General features: G+C 35.5%; 1 protein-coding gene across 1 annotated transcript in view; it reads left to right on the top strand.

Moving 5' to 3' along the window:
- The window catches only part of LRP1B (LDL receptor related protein 1B), a 1721287-nt gene that overhangs the window by 1153241 nt on the left and 548582 nt on the right, over positions 1-19464 (top strand). The window contains exons 30-31 of the mRNA XM_079782447.1: positions 8967-9141; positions 10050-10144. Coding sequence (XP_079638573.1) covers positions 8967-9141; positions 10050-10144 — 270 coding nt within the window. The remainder of the gene's footprint in view (positions 1-8966; positions 9142-10049; positions 10145-19464) is intronic.

Genomic DNA, 19464 nt, shown 5'->3' on the forward strand with positions numbered 1-19464 from the left:
TTGTTACAAAAACAAAGGTAATTTTATTCTAAGAAGAAATGAATGGCTATAACAATTCCTGGCAAATGTTCTTGCTAATAGACTGCAGCCCTACTTTCTGGGGACAATTAATTCTTATACTTGAGTATAAATGAATGGCCCAAATGTTTTTTAGTTATTCACGTTATAAGGTATATTTTTCCAATGTGATGAATGAATTAGCTGTCATTAATGTGACAAATACCATTATCTCATTTAATCTTGAAAACCTGTTATTAAAATTATTTCAGTTCCGCAGATGAGAAAATTTAAGTTCATAGCAGCGAAAACTCTGCTTCAAATGAAAGTAAGGGATAGAGACAAATTCACACTTAGGACTATATGTTTAGAGCTTCTGTCATCCTCATTACTCTATAATGAGAGGACTCAGGACTTCATCCCAATTGTCTAGGAATTGTCTTTTTAATATGGTCCCACAGCTCTGTTGCCTCTTGAGTACTATGTACTGCCCAGAATAATATCTTATTGGATAAAAGATTCCTCCCAAAACTCTTAAGTATTTCTTGTAATTGACATAGTAAGAAAAAAAGAAATTAATATACCTTAGATTTCCTAATAGAAGCCAGGGGTAATATAGACTTTTCAGATTTGTGTTTATCATTATTGAATTTTATATATTTTTTATTCCTCATACAGTGCTTTCAGGTAATACTTTATAGTCTTAAAAAATTAGAAAGCATTTTGTTCAGTTTACAAAACAGAAAAGCTTTTTTACCTCCAAGTTTGAATTAGGCCTTTTGAGTCCTACGCTATCCTCTTTTTCCATAAGTTTCCCTTTCTTTTACCAATAAGGAAACTCAGTAAGGTGGGGAACTGAAGGGTTAATATAATGACAAGGTTTGTCCATTACATGGTTTTCCAGTGCCCTTAAAATACACTCGGCACACTCTGCAGAGTTCATCTAGTAGAACCTGGGTGAAGAATAAGAGTTAGACCACATGTTTGCCAACAATTTTATTGTTTATTCTGAAATATTAAGGAAAAGCTTTCAGAGGTATGTTGGCAGCTTTATGAGATTCCAGGCCATTGTTAATAGAATCCTTTAAAAAAAAAAAATAGGAAAAGACCTCTGATATGTCTGGTTATTCTAGGGCAAAGTATAAATTGCTCATCTGAAAAATTAAGGACTCAGTTTTGGGCAAGTGCTATTACTATCTAAATGAACTAAATAGTTAGGATGAGTTAGCCAGAAGTTAAAATGAATAAAAGATGAATATGAATTCGAACTGTACCTGTTTATTTCTCTAAAGAATATTCTCTTATGTGCTAAGAAATTATCATATAGTCATATGCTTTTCTAAATTGCAAAAATATAAGCCATTTAAAACACATATTTTGATCACATTATGTAAAATTTAATTCCCAATGTAACTTTGAATTTAATTGGACCTATTTCAGATTAGATTTCCATCAGTACTAGAAATTGTTATCTACTTTTGCCAACAATTGTTTGTCAGTGAGTACTAAAGATTCATTCATTCCTTCTAGTTTGCAAGTTTAATTGTACCCAGTAATAAAAATGCTTAGAAAATAAAAACTATTGTGAAAATTGCCCCAGAGAGAATGAAATAAATGAAAACAGGTCAGTAATAACAGTGAGAGCTAGATTTTGGAAAAAGGCTATGAATTAAAGTAGAAAGTTTAGAAGGGGAACATCTGCTGTTTTGCCTATTTATGAATAGAATTTTCAATTTTTACTTTTACCCAGGAAGCCTTTTGATGAAAGAATGTCAACATCTGTGATTTTTTTTAAGGAAAAGAAAGGCAAAAATGACATGTAAATGTCATTCCCTTGAGAATTATATTTCTAGAGCAATAGGTGCTAAATAAGAAATCCTTCCTATGTTTATTCTTTATATTTTAGTTTGAAGCATATAAAGGCTATTTAATTTTATTCCATGAGCTTTTTGTGTTTTTTTTTTTTCTTTTTCTTTTACACCATATCCTAGATTCTGTATCTGGGATGTTAAACGGATTGGGCAATGGCTATTATTTAACTGAGACAGCCCATAATCTCAAGGCTCTTCATATTTAATGAAAGAATGAATTAAACAACTAAATTATAAGGATAAATGAAATGAGGCATTTAATATGGGTATAAACCACTTCTCACAGGGAGCATTGAGTTCTTACATGGGATTACCAAAGTTCCCACTTAGGAAGTTGTAGTCTACCTAGGCCTTGGGGGGAATGATAGCAAAATCAATCCAGGTTGAGATGTCAGTAGGCACAAATGCCTGGACACTTCAAAGAAAAGGCAGTATTTAGGGGTCTTTGGACCTTGTAGAAGAGTAAAATAGAAGGTTAACATGATGGCAGATTACAGGAGGTCTTATACCAGGGTGAGGAGCTGTTATTATTTTTCCCCCACAAGATAATGGAGAGCCCCTGATAACTTTTACAGATGTGTGCAGGTGATTCAAACTCTTTTGAAGATAAACCAGGTGGATACCTGGAAGTTAGATTGGATACATGAGAAACCATAGGTAAAGATATAAGTAGAAAGTTATAGAAATGTTGTAAATCTGAAATAAAAATTAGACTGGAATAATGAGAAGTATAAGAAGGTGCAGACACCAAGTGTATGGCAGTTGTAGAAGTAATTAGCCCTGATGACTGAGTGAGGTGAAATTGACCAGATAGTTGGAAAGATGTTGGAGACATGGATCCAGATGAGAATAAAGGAAGGAGGCTTGCTTTATCATCAGTAAGTTGGATAGGAATAATTATAGGTTTAGGGCATTAAGAGATTGCAAGATCATATGAAATTAAACTTTTGCCCCTATAGACTCTAGGAAAAAAATAAAGATTTGAAAAAAAAATAAAATTAGGGTCATTTCCTCCTTCTTGCTATTGTGAAAAGTGTTAAAATGAACATAGGTGTACAGCTATCTCTTTGAGACTCTGCTTTCAATTCTTTTGGGTATAAAAGTCATACACTACTTAACCATGGGGATACGTTCTGAATGTGTCATTAGGATATTTCATCATTGACCAGACATCAAAGAGTGTACTTACACAAACCTGGATGGTATGGTCTACAACTGTAATTGTATGTTCTATTCTTTCATAGGACTGGTAGTGCAGCAGATTTGTTTGCACCAGTACCAACCACAAACATGGGGGGGATGGTAGTGTGAGCTCTGACTTAAGCTTTGATTGCTTAACACACCCATTTCAAAGAGGCATCCCCTTCTGGAAAGCTATCTTGAAGGAACTCATTGCCAGCCACACAACAAGTTAAAGAACCAGGCCACCTCTCTACACTGAGCTCCTTCTTTTAGAGATCTTGGTTGATTTCCCTAGCTATTTAGGGTACTTTTATTTTTCTCTATTCTTGTGCTTTAAATTCTCATTCTTATGTTTCAAATTCACCAATAAAGAGTGAGTCCTTGAAACCCGAGGACCCATCCCCGATCCTAATAAAAGTGGAACCCCAGGACCCTGTGTGCAGTGTGTTCTCCCCACCAACCTTACTGTGTGCCTCCTGGTGTGCTTTGGGCATTTCTGAGCCTGAAAGTAATAAACTTTTTACTTCAAGGTTTGCTAATGGTTAGTGCTCAAGGGTGTCTTACAATTGTAATAAGAACCCAAAGGCTCTGTCCAGGTGCAGCATTGCTTTAGGAAGGGGAAGCGTCTGTGGAAAGGTCACCGGGACCCAGGTGAGCGCCTTCAGGCATTTGTACCCTAGAGCATTACTATCAATAGACTGAGAACAGCACAAAATAGCAATGCCTTGTGCCACCACGTTAGACGGCTATGATGTCACTATGGCTAAAATGTCACTAGGTAACAGGAATTTTTAGCTCCATTATAATCCTACGGGACCACCTTCATATATGCGTTCTGTCCTTGACCAAAATATCATTATGCAGCCCTTGACTTTATACCCAAAAGTGGAATTGATGGATGATAAAGTAATTCTATTTTTAATTTTTAGAGGAACTACTGTACCGTCTCCCACAGAGGCTGTACCATTTCACGTTCCTACCAATAATACACATGTTCCGATTTTTTCAAATCCCTCTTAGCACTTGTTATTTTCTAATTTCTTTTAAAAATTTGTTTTGTTGTATAGTAGCCATTCTAATGAGTGTGAGGTGGTAACTAATGGTGGTTTTAATTTGCATTTCCTAATGATTAGTGATGCTGAGCATCCTTTCATGCTGGCATTTCTATATCTGTTTTTGGATAAATTTATATTCAAGTCCTGAGCCCCTTTTTAAAGACAATTATTTGGGTTTTTGTTGTTATAGTATAATAATTGTGTTGACTATAAATTCCAAGTTCAGAGTTGTTTTCTTTCAATCTTCTCCAGATATCATTCCACTATCTTGTGGCATCCCTCATTGCTATCTTGAACCTCCATGTTTATCTAATTGTCATTCTTTTTTAGGTCTTTTTCTCTTCTTTTCTCTTTAGCTGCTTTTCATGTTTTATTTTTCCTCATGACAATATTTTTCTATTTATTTAGCCACTAAGAGTCTTGTGCCTCCTATGAGGTCATGTCTTTCATCAGCCTGGAGAGAAAACAAAAAACCCTCAAATGTTACCTCTTACCATTTTCTCTAACCCAGTCCCTCTATCCCCACCTTTGGAAACTGACTACATGTGCGAGACAATTCATTCTAACCTCCAATTCCTTTGATCGTTTTGTTTCTCTGTGTTGGCTCTGGGTAACGTCCTTCGATTTGCATTGCAGTTCACTAGTTAATCTGCCTAAGCTGCTAGTTAATGCACCTGATACATTTTTTTTGATATTGTATTTTTAAAACTATGTAAAAGTTACTTTTGATTCTCATTTATATCTTATGAGAATTTTAAAAATAAATTAATGCACCTTGCTTATTATTTCAAAGCATTTTTTAAAAAAATATCCCACTCATTTTTTTCTTTATCTTACACATAATACTTTAAAAACATTTTATTTTAAAATATTCTCCTTTTTGAGCAGGCCAATTATTTTTCCCCAGTGACCTATCACTGAGGATTTAGACCCTGCTGATAATACCTGAGTGTGTTCTTGTTTAGCTCTCCTATTCTTTGTGAGTTTAAGGTCTGAACCCTCTGAACTGAGCAACTAACTGCAAATCCATGAATCCCTAGTTCTCATTGCAAGGTTTTGCCTCTATGACAAGCCTCTGTATTGTCATTTTTAAAAAAAGATATTTTCATTGATTTCAGCTCACACATCTTAAAATTGTAGATTGTGCATGTTATGAATCTGCTCATCAATTCATTAATGATACTTATTTTGAAGGTAATGTTGTGTATATTGGAGGATGAGAGCTATAAAGATAAGTTAGCAAGGACCCTGCCCTCAAGAAGTGTATGTAGCCCTGACGGGTTTGGCTCAGTGGATAGAGCGTCGGCCTGCGGACTGAAGGGTCCCGGGTTCGATTCAGGTCAAGGGCATGTACCTTGGTTGCGGGCACATCCCCAGTAGGAGGTGTGCAGGAGGCAGCTGATCGATGTTTCTCTCTCATCGATGTTTCTAACTCTCTATCCCTCTCCCTTCCTCTCTGTAAAAAATCAATAAAATATATTAAAAAAAAGAAGTGTATGTGATAGTAGAAATATGTCAGCAAATAACTATCCCATTATGTTGAAAGACATTGGCCAGATAATTCCTTATAGGTTGGAAAGGACAGGACACCTTTGGAAACCTGAAAACACATCAATATGATTGACATGTAAGGTAATTGTTAAAAATAGTGAGAAATAAAACTGGGAAGGTAGTTATATTCAGATTTTATAGAAAGCTAGGCTAAGGAATTTAGACATCACTTTCTAAGTGGTTGGAAGCAATGGAATACCATGGGGCAAACAGAGGTCATGATCCAGAGCTCTCTAGTTAGAAAAATAACCTGGCAGCAACTAAATCAACTGCTTGAAAGAGGAAAAGGCTGGATGCTATTGTGGTATTAAAGATAGAAGTAGATTTGGGAGAAAATGAACCATATAATTGACAAGGACTAAATAGTTATTAATAGCTTAACATTGGCTAGCTTTCCAGTTTAACAGTGCACTGTATTCTCTAGGATGTGATTAGGACTCAATCAGAAATGAATTTTGAGCAACAGACAGAGCCCCCCCCCCCCAAAGCAAAACAAAACAAAAAACAGCAACCACAAAAAACAACACTACTTTGGGTATTTTAGAGGAAATAAAAACTAATTTCATTATTCTTGCTAATACTAAGCAATCCAGAGTAAAAATAAAGAAGATATTAAGTCCTTGGATTGGCAAAGTAGCCCTCAACCCTGCATTAAGGTACATAAATACATATCATATAATAAAATATTCACAGCAATCCTACATGTTATCTGTAATTAGCCTAATCTATATATACATATAAAATGGCTAATATGCTAAGTGTCCGTCTGGGTAATGATGTCACATAGCAATGCCTGGATTCCTCTCCCTAGCGACTAGTCTCCTTGCAGTTTTTTCAGCCCAGAAACACGACATGCTCTATACCCAGGTGGAAACATTTTACAAATGTCTGTGAAGCATTTTCCCATGCCTCATCTCATTTTATCCTCACAGAAGTCCTGGAGTAGGTAGGTAAGAGACTCGGTGGAATCCTGTTTTCTTTTCATTAGCCAGAAAACGGAGTTTTAGAAAGCTTAGACACTTGAGCCAACTGAAAAGAAGTAAGAAATAGAAGACTTTGAAAATGACTTCAGGTTTTCTACTGTGTAGAATGTAGTCAAACACTGCTGCAGTTAAATATTTTACCCTTTGTTCTCCCTGTGTAATCTATTTCGTGTTGATATTTACTGCTGTGTTGCTGACAATTACCTGAAAGAGAAGTTGGGGAGCTTCACTGGACTGGAAAAAGTTTAGCTAAATCAGAAAGCAGGTCTAATTAAGCGAGTTTATTCTATATATATATATATATATATATATATATATATATATATATATATATATATATATATATAAGGCTAAGTTGACTCATGCACATGCGATACATGTAAAGCTTTTGCTGGTGCCAATTGCATGTGTGTTTCGATCTGCAATTGTCGATTGTGAATTTGGTTTGACAGTTCTATTATAGAGAAAGGGCGAATAGCAATATTAAACATTTCTTCTAATTAATTTCCTTTCAATGTGCACGAATTCGTGCACCAGGCCACTAGTTTTCCAATAAGAGGTCAAAATTTAAGTCACTTGATTAAAAACAAAAAACAGGTACACAACCTAAAACATGAAGCCAGGTTTCATTATAATACTATCTATCTCTCAGCAATCAATTAACTCCAGAGAGTGAAGGAGAATGAGGAATAAATATCCTGGATGGGGCAAATAATGAAGTATCAGACATGGTAGGTTGAGCCTTACAGAGGTGTTGTATTACATTTTTTTCTTTCTCTCTTTTTCTTTTCTTTTCTTTTTTCTTTTTTTTTTCACTTTAGAAAAGAGGGAACTGGATAGGTTAAATAAAAATAAATTTCAAATTTTGAATTTAGAAATGAAGTTCACATTCAAAATCCACCAATATACCAATAAATTAATGATGAAATGTAACTTGCAGAGTGAGAGGGTGTTGATTAGAGTCACTGAAACTTGAGAAATATCTTCTAAAGGCACTGTCATTAAAACTTATTTAGAAACAATTCAAGAATTTTTGAGCAGGAAAGTCACCATGGTCGACCTTCTAGGACATCTGCTGGGGTGGAGGCCCCCAGGCCAACAGTATACTTTAGAGCTGACCCAGAACCGCCAGCCCTCCGTGTCTTGTTTTGCTCTGTTTAATTTTCAACCAGTTGGCAAATTTTGCAATCTGGAGCCTTCACTTTCAGGTGCAAATCTAGCTTTGTGGCATTTTTTAAAAATGATAAATAGGAAGATGTAGCAATTTGATGAGGTAAGTAGCAGTGGCTTTGGGGTTCTGGAGGCACTTAGATTGGAGCCTCTGCTTGGAGCAGTGGTAACCGCAAGGGGGAGCTAATTAGAACTTTCAGAATCTCGCGCCTCCCCACACCTGCTGAGTCAGCATCTTCATTTTAACAGCCTCCAGCTGTCTTGTAAGCTTGAGTACTCAGAAGGTACAGTCTGCTAACACATTTTTTAAACTTTGTAAAATCAAGGCAAGGCCAAGTTAGAGTTATAAAATGCCACAGGTAGGGGACTAAACTGGCCTACTTTATATGTTAATATGCTGAAAAGATTTTGTAGTATCTATCATTGTTAAGACTTTATTTCATTTATTTAATTAAAATGTACAATTGTATTTAAGCCTAAACTCCATCACTTTTTTTTTAAATGCCTAATTGAATAGTCAAGGAATAACAACCCAAATATTCATATTGGCTATAATGTACTGAAACTTAATTAGATTTCAGTAATTTCTGTAGACTCCACATGGGAGGAATGTTAAAAAGGTTTTAGTTTCTTTGTTCATATCTTAGTCAATTTCGGTTAACTTTCTATTTTGAAAGATGTTCAAGTCTATTAATTCTTTTAGGAAAGTTGAATTGTTTTATTTCATTTCAGTAACAAATTGGCACTTAAAACATAAAATAGCCCATTTGTTGATGCTTCACAAGTACTTTCTCCTAACTAGAAAGATGTGCTACCAACTGGAGAAGCTATTACTCTAATTTGAATTTCGTCACCTTGAACCATAGGACTGCAGCTTGTTTCTGCTGCTAAGTTTTTACTGGTGAATCATGGACTGTTAGTGTAATTTTAATGCTAATTGAGGTGTCAGGTTTCAAAACGGCTGGGCAGTAAGACATTAATGATTATTCATGTTTTAAGAAGGGCTGATAAGGGAATGAAATTACAATCTTGTACAATTTTAGCTAACAAATTAAAGTGTAAATTAAAATTTCCCTGAGACGGAAAATAACTTACTTGAAAAGCCAAAAGAATGAGAAACTTCATTTACTTTTAATTTTCTTTTTCCTGTTTTGTAGATATTCAGAGTATCAGAGGGCTAGCAGTGGATTGGGTCTCACGGAATCTGTACTGGATTAGCTCAGAATTTGATGAAACACAGATTAATGTGGCAAGACTAGATGGCTCTTTGAAAACCTCAATTATTCATGGAATCGATAAGCCACAGTGTCTGACCGCTCACCCAGTCAGGGGGTAAAGTATGATTATTTTTTAAGTTTTTCTGAAATTTCACACACCTTTGCTCTGATTTTATATTAAAAAGAACTTTATCACTCTGTAAATTATATAATTGTCTAACCACTATGCTGTATACCTGAAACTAATATCAAATAATATTGAATATCTACTGTACCTGAAAATAAAAATAAAAAATATTTTAGTTTAATTCAGGGGACACATATATGTTATACAGTCAGAAAAGCAAATGTGAATATGTAAATTGTAAAAGGGACCCCTGGTTAGAGATTTTTGTTATTTGCATAAAATCAGATTCTTATACATTTTTATAAAATCTCATTAATTTTTGTTTTTAAGGAATCACAATTTTTAAAATGCATTAAAAAGTCATTGATTTCTTTTTAAGAACAAATCGTTAATAACATTTGCCACATGTTGCTATCATAAATAGATTAGATTCTCCCATTTACTGGTTAGTCATTATGTACCCACATAGAAAGCTTGTGTAGGGCTAAAATAAATTCTTTCTTCTTAGCACTTTCCATGGGAATGATTGAAATGACTGTACCTTTCTAAGATGCCTGATTTCTCAAAGCCAAGATAATTCAATATTGATGCATTACTTTTAGTGGGAAGAATTTATTGTAGTCATAGTTAAATATTCAATTGTGAATGTAGGAGGTAAAAAGAGGTGAGAGAAAATTGTCCTTCAGTTACAGGAAAAAGCAAGAGTGATGCTTTCTTCCCAGGCAAATATGAAGGTTACTATAAGCAAGTGGCTCAAAAATTTGGGGCCTTCCTACAAGAAATTAATACTGGGCCAAAAATTTACTTTAACATTAATTTTGTTCTTTCGTGTATATTTCTAGTCAACAAGCAGATTTACGCCTAATATTTTTCATCCATATCTTTTTTGAATTAAGGAAACTCTACTGGACAGATGGAAACACAATCAACATGGCAAACATGGATGGCAGTAACAGCAAAATTCTTTTTCAGAATCAAAAGGAACCAGTGGGTAAGTTGTCCTTTGAATAGTCACTGCAGTTTTTAATATGATAAAACTGTATTATACAATGTATCTCTGATCTAGAACCTGAAACAAAATATTACAGATTAGTAATAGAAATTAAATTAGGAAATTTCCCATCTTATTAAATCCACTGGGTCTATGTGGGGTAAGGAGAAAACAATCTTTTTATGGATAAAAATAAAAGCCTTTTGATGAGAGTCTTTTTACAATAACTTAAGCACTGGAGTTGCTTAAAACTTAATGTAAGTAATAAATACCTTATTTTCACTGGTTAATGTCTGTATTGCTACAGTGCCAATATATTGTACTGAGACTTCCCCATCATTATTGTGCCATTATTAATAGAATGATTTGAGGTTAAGTTGTTGCTATTTTATTTTCATTCACTCTCAGTTGTGTTCATTTAGTTTTTTTTTTACCTTTGCCAACCATTGTATATTATTTGTTAAAAGACCATAATTTTTCTTTTCAAATTATAATCACTCATCCTTCATAATTTCTAATATTTCTTTGAGAGGCAGGAATTATCATATTGCTTATTTGTCATCTCATAATACCTTTTTAAAAATCCATTAATAAAACTGGATTTTGATATTATGTTAAATGTGAAAATTATGGAATATACAAAAGAAAATAATAGTTTTGAATTGCATATAGTATAGTTTTAATTTGGGAGTAAAATCAATACACCATGAAGCTTTTAAACTTTTTTTCAGTTTTAGAAATGTGGAAGTACACTTACTTAAGTAGGTTATTTTTAATAGTGATGATTCAATAAAGGTGTAGTATCAACAATATTTGCAATAAATAATTTTTTCATATATAAACATCTGATATAAAATGATACTTTAACAGCTCTTTTCCTTGGACTATTCTAAGATTTGATACACAATTGAAATATAAAGTAGTGTTTGAAATTAAAGTAAAATGAAATGCTAACATTTCTGTGTGGAAGATGATAGAACAAAAGAAACAAGCTCTAAAGATGGGGACCCATACAAATGACTTACTTTGAACTAAACCAATTCAGTTAGCACTTATCTGGAGTTATTCAGAATATTTATTTATTTATTATTATTTTTTTAATATAGTTTATTGATTTTTTACAGAGAGGAAGGGAGAGGGATAGAGAGTTAGAAACATCGATGAGAGAGATACATCGATCAGCTGCCTCCTGCACACCCCCTACTGGGGATGTGCCTACAACCAAGGTACATGCCCTTGACCGGAATCGAACCTGGGACCCTTCAGTCCGTAGTCCGACGCTCTATCCACTGAGCCAAACCGGTTAGGGCTTATTCAGAATATTTAAAATGTAAAAATGAGTATGATGGAAATAGCACAAGTAAATAAAGTCCTTATATTGTAATGTAGTAGCTTTAGTTTACATGCTGGTTTCTTTAATGGGAAAAACCTTATCTTCTTTAATGCTCAATATCCATTTCTCGCTCAAAATAAATTAAAGAAAAAAACTAACAGCTTATATTAGAAAAGTTTACAAGAAAGAAATTAGTGTTGCTATTTACACTTTATAGTTGGTCCCTCAGGTTTTACTTGCCAAATGATATTTTAAGTGTATATAGATGAAGACTCAAGCTTTAATAACAAATATTAGATGTCTACTCCATGTCAGTTATTATTATATTTGAAAATTATTTTTAAATGAATCCAAAAATCACAATTTTTAATTTTAATTTGTGCAAGATATACTATCTTACCAGAAAAAAATAACACAGAATCTTTATTACAAAGTATACCTTAATTAGAATTGTGTATGTCTTTTGACTTAGAAATTTATTGAGTAAACAGATTTTTTAGTATCAGATTTCTGTATTTGATCTATTGATAAAAATTTGATACTATCCTTCTCCAGAAGGGTGCGAGAAAATAAATCATTTTAGATTTCATTAAACTTAGTGACCTTGGGAAAATTACTGTTCGCTTGTGGTGCTGGCTTTTCTCATCTGTAAAATCAAGAAAAAATATTTTATAAAGAGAATTGAATGAATAAAAGTTATGAGGAGCACATCTGGCCTTTAATAGTAGAAACTTAAACAGAAATAATGGAAGATATATTGGGTCCAATAGACTGAAATATGAATGATTTGATTGTCTGTAGTATATAATAAAAGGGTAATATGCTAATTAGACCGGACATCTTCCGGACGGCCTTCCAGACAAAGCCACGGTGGTGGGGCCAAGGCAGAGGCAGTTAGGGGTGATCAGGCTGGCAGAGGAGAGCAGTTAGGGGAATCAGGCCGGCAGGGGAGAGCAGTTAGAGGGATCAGGCAGGCAGAGGGGTTAGGGGCAATCAGGCAGGCAGGCAGGCAAGTGGTTAGGAGCCAGCGGTCCCGGATTGCTAGAGGCATGTCCGACAACCCACAGGGATCGGGCCTAAACCAGCAGCAGTCAGACATCCCCCAAGGGGTCCTGGATTGGAGAGGGTGCAGGCTGGGCTGAGGGCCCCCCCACTGTGCATGAATTTTGTGCACTGGGCCTCCAGTTAAGAGTATAAATGAATTCAGTAAGGAATGATCATAGAATATAATCCATAGAAATCTAGCAGAAGAATACATATTTTATTTTACAGCTTAAAATTCAATACTGAGTTTCTCTTTCTGATAGTTCATTATTGGTGCATAAAAACGCAACTGATATCTAGATATTTATTTTGTATCCTGCTACTTTACTGAATTCATTTACCTTTTCTATTAGTTTATTGGGGGAACCTTTAGGATTCTCTATATAGAGTATCATGTCATCTGCAAATAATGACAGTTTTCAGTTTTCCTTTCCAAATTGGATACCTTTTATTTTATTTTTTTCTTGTCTGATTGATGTGGCTAGGACTTTCAGTACTATGGTGAATAAGAATTGTGAAAGTAGACATCCCTGTCTCATTGTCTAATTTGTTGGCATAAGGGAAATGCTTTCGATTTTGCACATTGAATATGATGTTTGCTGTGGTTTGTTATATATGTCTTTATTCCCTTGAGGTATGTTCCTTCTATTCCCACTTTGCTGAGAGATTTTATCATAAACTAGAGGCCCGGTGCACGAAATTCGTGCACGGGGGGTGGTGTCCCTCCCAGCCTGCACCCTCTCCAATCTGGGACCCCTTGAGGGATGTCCGACTGCCCGTTTGGCTCCCAACTGCTCGCCTGCCTTCCTTCCTGATTGCCCCTAAACGCTTCTGCCTGCCAACCTGATCACCCCCTAACCACTCCCCTGCCAGCCTGATTGATGTCTAACTGCTCCCCTGCCAGCCTGTTTGCCCCCAACTTCCCTCCTCTGCCGGCCTGGTCACCCCTAAATGCCCTCCCCTGTAGGCTTGATTGCCCCCAACTGCCCTCCCTTGCAGGCCTGGTCCCTCCCAACTGCCCTCCCCTGCTGGCCATCTTGTGGTGGCCATCTTGTGTCCACATGGGGGCAGGATCTTTGACCACATTAGGGTAGCCATCTTTTGTGTTGGAGTGATGGTCAATCTGCATATTACTCTTTTATTATATAGGATAGAGGCCTGGTACATGGGTGGGGGCCAGCTGGTTTGCTCTGAAGGGTGTCCCAGATCAGGGTGGGGGTTCTCTTGGGGCATGGGGCGGCCTAGGCGAGGGGCCTGTGGTGGTTTGCAGGCTGGCCACGCCCCCCCAGCGACCCAAGCTGAGGCCCTGGTATCTGGGATTTATTTATCTTCTACAATTGAAACTTTGTAGCCTTCAGCGGAGCCAAGCCTTCTGCTCGCTCAGTGGTGGCAGCCATTTCTGTTGGTATTTATTTATCTTCTATAATTGAAACTTTGTAGCCTTAAGCGGAGGCCTGGGCCAGCCAGGGTGTGTGAAAAGCTTGGCTTCCTCCATCACCGGGGAAACCCAAGCCTCCCTCCTGCTCTCTCTGTGGCCACAGCCATTTTGGTTGGGTTCATTTGCATACTCACTCCTGACTGGCTTGTGGGCATGGCTTGTGGGTGTAGTGGAGTGATGGTTAATTTGCATATTACTCTTTTATTAGATAGTATGGGCGTTGGATTTTATCAAATGATTTTTCTGTATCTAGAGAGATGATTATGCGGTTTTTATTCTTCATTTTGTTTCTGTGGTGTGTCACATTTATTGATTTGCATATTTGGTAACAACCTTGCATCCCCAGAATAATCCTACTTGATCATGGTCTCTGATCTTGTTCATGTATTGATGGATCCAGTTTGCTAATATTTTGTTGAGGATTTAAGCATGTATGTTCATTATGGATATTGGCCTATACATTTTTTTTCTTTGTAGTGTCATTTATTTCTGGTTTGGGAATTAGGATAATGCTGACCTCATAAAATGAACTTGGGAGTCTTTTCTCCTCTTTAATTTTTTGGAATAGTTTGAAGATAATTGTTCCTTTTTCTATGAATGTTTGGTAAAATTCCCTATGAAGCCACCTGGTCCAGGAATTTTATTTGTTGGGAGGTTGTTGTTTTTTATTTTTATTACTGCTTAAATTTCACTAGTTGTAATCTGTCTATTCAGATTCTCTGATTACTCCTGATTCAATTTTGGAGCATTGTATGTTTCTAGGAATTTATTCATTTCTTCCATATTGTCCAATTTGTTGGTATAAAGTTGTTCAAAATATTTTCTCAGAATCCTTTGTATTTTGTTGATGTCAGTTGTTACTTATCCTCTTTCAATTCTGATTTTATTTATTTGGGTCCTCTCTGTTTTTCTTGATTAGTCTGATTAAAGGTTTGTCAGCCATATTTATCTTTTCACGGAATAGCGCTGGATTTTATTGATCTTTTGTCTTGTATTTCTAGATTATATATATTTTTTCTGCTCTGATTTTTATTGTTTTGTCTACTCACTTTGGGCTTTGTTGTTGTTTTTTCAAGTTTCTTTAAGTATAAAGTTAGATTGTTTATTTGGGATTTTTTTCTGTTTCTTGAGATAGGCCTGTAATGCTATTAATTTCCCTCTTATGACTACATTTGCTGTGTCCCATAGATTTTGGATTGTATGTTTTCAATTTCATTTGTTTCAGGGTATCTTTTAATTTCTTCTTTGATCTATTGTTACTCATTCATTGTTTAGTAACATGTTATTTAGCCACCGTATCTTTGTATGTTTTTCAGTTTCCGTCTTATGATTGATTTCTTGTTTCATATCATTTTAGCCGGAGAAGATTCTATGTGATTTCAAGATTTTTAAAAATATATTTTTATTTATTTTAAAGAGAGAGATAAAGGGAGAGGGGGAGAGAGAAAGAGAGAGAGAAATATCAGTTGTTTGCCTCCCGTGTGCACTTTGACCAGGGTTTGAACCCATAATCTGGGAATGTGGCAGACTGGGAATTGAACCGGTGATCTGTTGGTGTAAGGTCTGATGCTCAACCAACTGAGCCACATTGGCCAGGGCATGATTGCAATCTTCTTGAATTAATGATATTTTATTTGTGTTTTAACATATGGTCTATCCTAGAAAATATTCCATGTGCATTTGAAAAGAATGTTTATTCTGATGCTTTAGAGTAAAATGCTCTGAAGATAACAATTAAGTCCACATGATCTAGTGTGTCATTTAAGGCCATCATTTTATTGTTGATTTTCTGTCTGGAAGTTCTCTCCATGGATGTCACTGGAGGTTAAAATCCCTTTCTCTGACTCTATTTCTGTCAACCTCTTCCTTTATGTCCATCAATATTTGCTTTACATACTTAGGTGCTCCTATTTTGTGTACAAAATTGTTTACAATGGTTATACTCTCTTATTAGATTGATCCCTGTATCATTATGTAGTGTCCTTTGTCTCTTACTGTAGCCTTTGTTTTAAAGTCTATTTTTTCAGATATAAGTATTGCTACCTCAGCATTTTTCTCATTTCTGTCTGCATGCTACATTTTTTTCCACCACTTTACTTTTAGCCTGTGCATCCTTTGTTTCCTTATAAGTTGTGCGTGTGCATGTGTGTGTGCTGAAAGAAACAAGTACAAGGGTGTTCAATGAATCATTGATAATAAAGAAAATGGAGAAAGTGTAAATCTTCATCAAAAGAAAAATGAGTAGCCCAGCTAGCATGGCTCAGTGGTTGAGCATTGACCTATGAACCAGGAGGTCATGATTCCATGCCAGGTCAGGGACATGCCCAGGTTGAGGGCTTGATCCCTAGGGTGGGGCATTCAGGAGGCAGCCAATCAATGATTATCTCTCATCACTGATGTTTCTATCTCTTTGTTCCTCTCCCTTCCTCTCTGAAATTATATATATATATATATATATATATATATATATATATATATATATGTATATGTGTATATATATGTGTGTGTATATATATATATATATATATATATATATATAGATAAAAGAAAAAAGGAGTAAATAAATGCAGTATGTTTATGTGCTGAAATACCATATATACGTACAGACATATGTATGTATATAAACATATATGAAGACATAAATAGATTTCAAGAGCATTGAGTGAGAAAAGTAATTAGCAGAATGATATGGCACGATGCCATTTATATAACTTTACAATGAAACACACACCATTAATATATGTTGATTCTGGGTACACATATTCACAAAGATATGGAAAAGGTAAACTGCAACTATGCACACTAATTTTATTTTATTTTATTTTATTATTTTATTTTATTTTATTTATTTATTTATTTATTTATTTATTTATTTATTTATTTATTTTATATATTTTATTGATTTCCCACAGACAGGAAGGGAGAGGGATAGAGAGTCAGAAACATTGATGAGAGAGAAACATCCATCAGCTGCCTCCTGCACACCCCCCACTGGGGATGTGCCCTCAACCAAGGTACATGCCCTTGACTGGAATCGAACCCGGGACCCTTCTGTCCGCAGGCCGACGCTCTATCCACTGAGCCAAACTGGTTTCGGCTATGCACACTAATTTTATAGTAACAATTGTCTTTGGAAAGAGACAATAATGATATTCAAAAGGGAATTTTTGCATCTTAAAAATGAAAATATATTTTATATTTCATAAAAGATTCAAATGAAATACAACAAAGTATTAATAGTGTTCAGTTCTATATAGTGAATACATGAGTGTTTATTTTTGTCTCTCCTCTATGTTAAATCTAGGCTTCTCAAAATATTACTAAAACAACCTGTGGTGTAGACAAAGCTGATTTCTTGTGTACGACAATAAAAGCGAGCGTTAATTCATTAGCATCTTAGTAGTGTCTCAGAGGGGAAAGGGCCAATTAAATAGTAATTGAGATTTTGCATTCTAGTTTAAGGCAGATATTTCAATAGGGGTCTTGGTTAGGATTAAGGATTATGATATAACTAGAGACACGTTGCACGAAGATTCATGCAATAGGCCTTCCTTCCCCTGGCTGCCGGCACCGGTTTTCCTCCAGCACCCGGGACCCAGGCCTTTGCTCTGGCCGCCGCCTTCCGTTTTCTCTCCGGCCTGAGTGCTACTCCTGTAGCTCCCTCTGCCCCCCGCCCTGCCCTCATAGCAGGCCTCCCGCCACACCCGGCCACTCTGCGCCTGCATGCGTGCTGCCCAGAGGACCAGAACAGCTGGGGGACAGGGCCGTCGCCATCTTTATTGGGTTAATTTGCATATTCACTTCTGATTGGCTGGTGGGCATCTCAAAGTGATGGCCAATTTGCATATTTCTCTTTTGTTAGTGTAGATAATTTTTGGTTGGTGTATACAGAAATGTGTCCTATCTCCTCTTAGTTTTCCACCTATATACCAGATTTTAACTCAAGTATTATTTCTTCAAAGAAGCTTTCCCTGACTTCCCTGACTAAGCTGAAGTATCTTAGACACTTTTAGCATCATTTATTTTTCGCATTTTTAGCTCTTACCTTTATTTTAATTTTCCATTTGTTTGTTGAATATTTTCCCACTAGAAAGGAAACCCTGCAAAGTTAGGAACCATATCTATTTTATTACCATTGTGTTCTCAGTTCAAAGTTCAGTGTGGGACATAAAGTAGATCTTCAGTAAATATTTGTTGTGTGGAGTGAGTACTGTTTCCTATTACATAGAAAGAAGCTGTTATAACATTGAATAAAACTAAGATTTATTCCTATATCTTAGTTGACTGGGATTACTATGTGAATAAAGTGCATACTTGGTAATCTGGGTATAGATTCATGATGCACTCCATTCAGTGTATCTGATGTGTAGGAAACAAATTAAAGTATTCTCATTTAAAGTTAGTTGTTTATAAAGACATGCATGGCTAGGGAGGAAAAGTTGGAAGTATTTGGTCTCTAAGTTGGCTTTTCTACTTATTCCTCTTATTGTTTCTCACCCTCTCCTGTCTAACCCTATGGCCACTGGGCTCTCATTAGCAACTCAGAGATTTTTCATACAAAGAAATAATAGACAAAAAAAAAGTATTGCTCAAGTTATCTATTTATTGACAGTGCCTTTGGCACAGGGTATAAAGATAAAACTAACATATTTTTTATAATAACCCCTCTTCATCCTGACCCTGTTGTAATTTTTTATTTATCCTATAGGCTAGAAAAATCCTTATCTGTAAATTAACTATAAAAATATTACTGTGAATAAGTTTATAGCAGAAAAGTCCTAGCAATATCCACTATGTTTAACTTCTTTATTTGTGAGGGATGATGCACTGATTTATAACTGTGTTGCATCGTAACTATTGTTTTAAGTTATAATATTTTTTTCCTTTTATTCTAGAAGCATTTTGTTGAAATATATTAAAAAACTTACATTGTTTAGTAATTTATACAGATTATTTGGCTTATTGTCTTTTCTTATTTTTTGAAAATTATTTGTTGCTCCTATTTTTTTTCCCTTCTCTTTATGGATAGCTTAGCTGTGTGATGCAAATTAGTGAACAAAATATTTTTCTTGGTTTTATATGTAAATTTAAACTGCTATTTAGTGTAATATCAAGGTTAAGACGCAGAAGTAAACATTTGATATAGAAGAACCTTTGAAATACTCTCAAGAATTCATGTTTTTGTAATCCCACTTTACAGGATGTTTCTAGAACTACTCCCCTGAGATTATTTCTAAAATGCAATTTTCCACCCTGGCCGGTGTGGCTCAGTGGATAGAGCGTCGGCCTGCAGACTGAAGGGTCCCAGGTTCGATTCTGGCCAAGGGCACATGCCCGGGTTGTGGGCTCGATCCCCAATAGGGGGCATGTAGGAGGCAGCCGATCATTGATTCTCTCTCATCATTGATGTTTCTATCTCTCTATCCCTCTCCCTTCCTCTCTGAAATCAATAAAGAAATATAATAAAAAAATAAATAAAAAAAGTAAAATGGAATTTTCCAGTAC

Source organism: Cnephaeus nilssonii (assembly GCF_951640355.1).
Source record: "Cnephaeus nilssonii genome assembly, chromosome: 10".
NCBI classification, from domain to species: Eukaryota; Metazoa; Chordata; class Mammalia; order Chiroptera; family Vespertilionidae; genus Cnephaeus; species Cnephaeus nilssonii.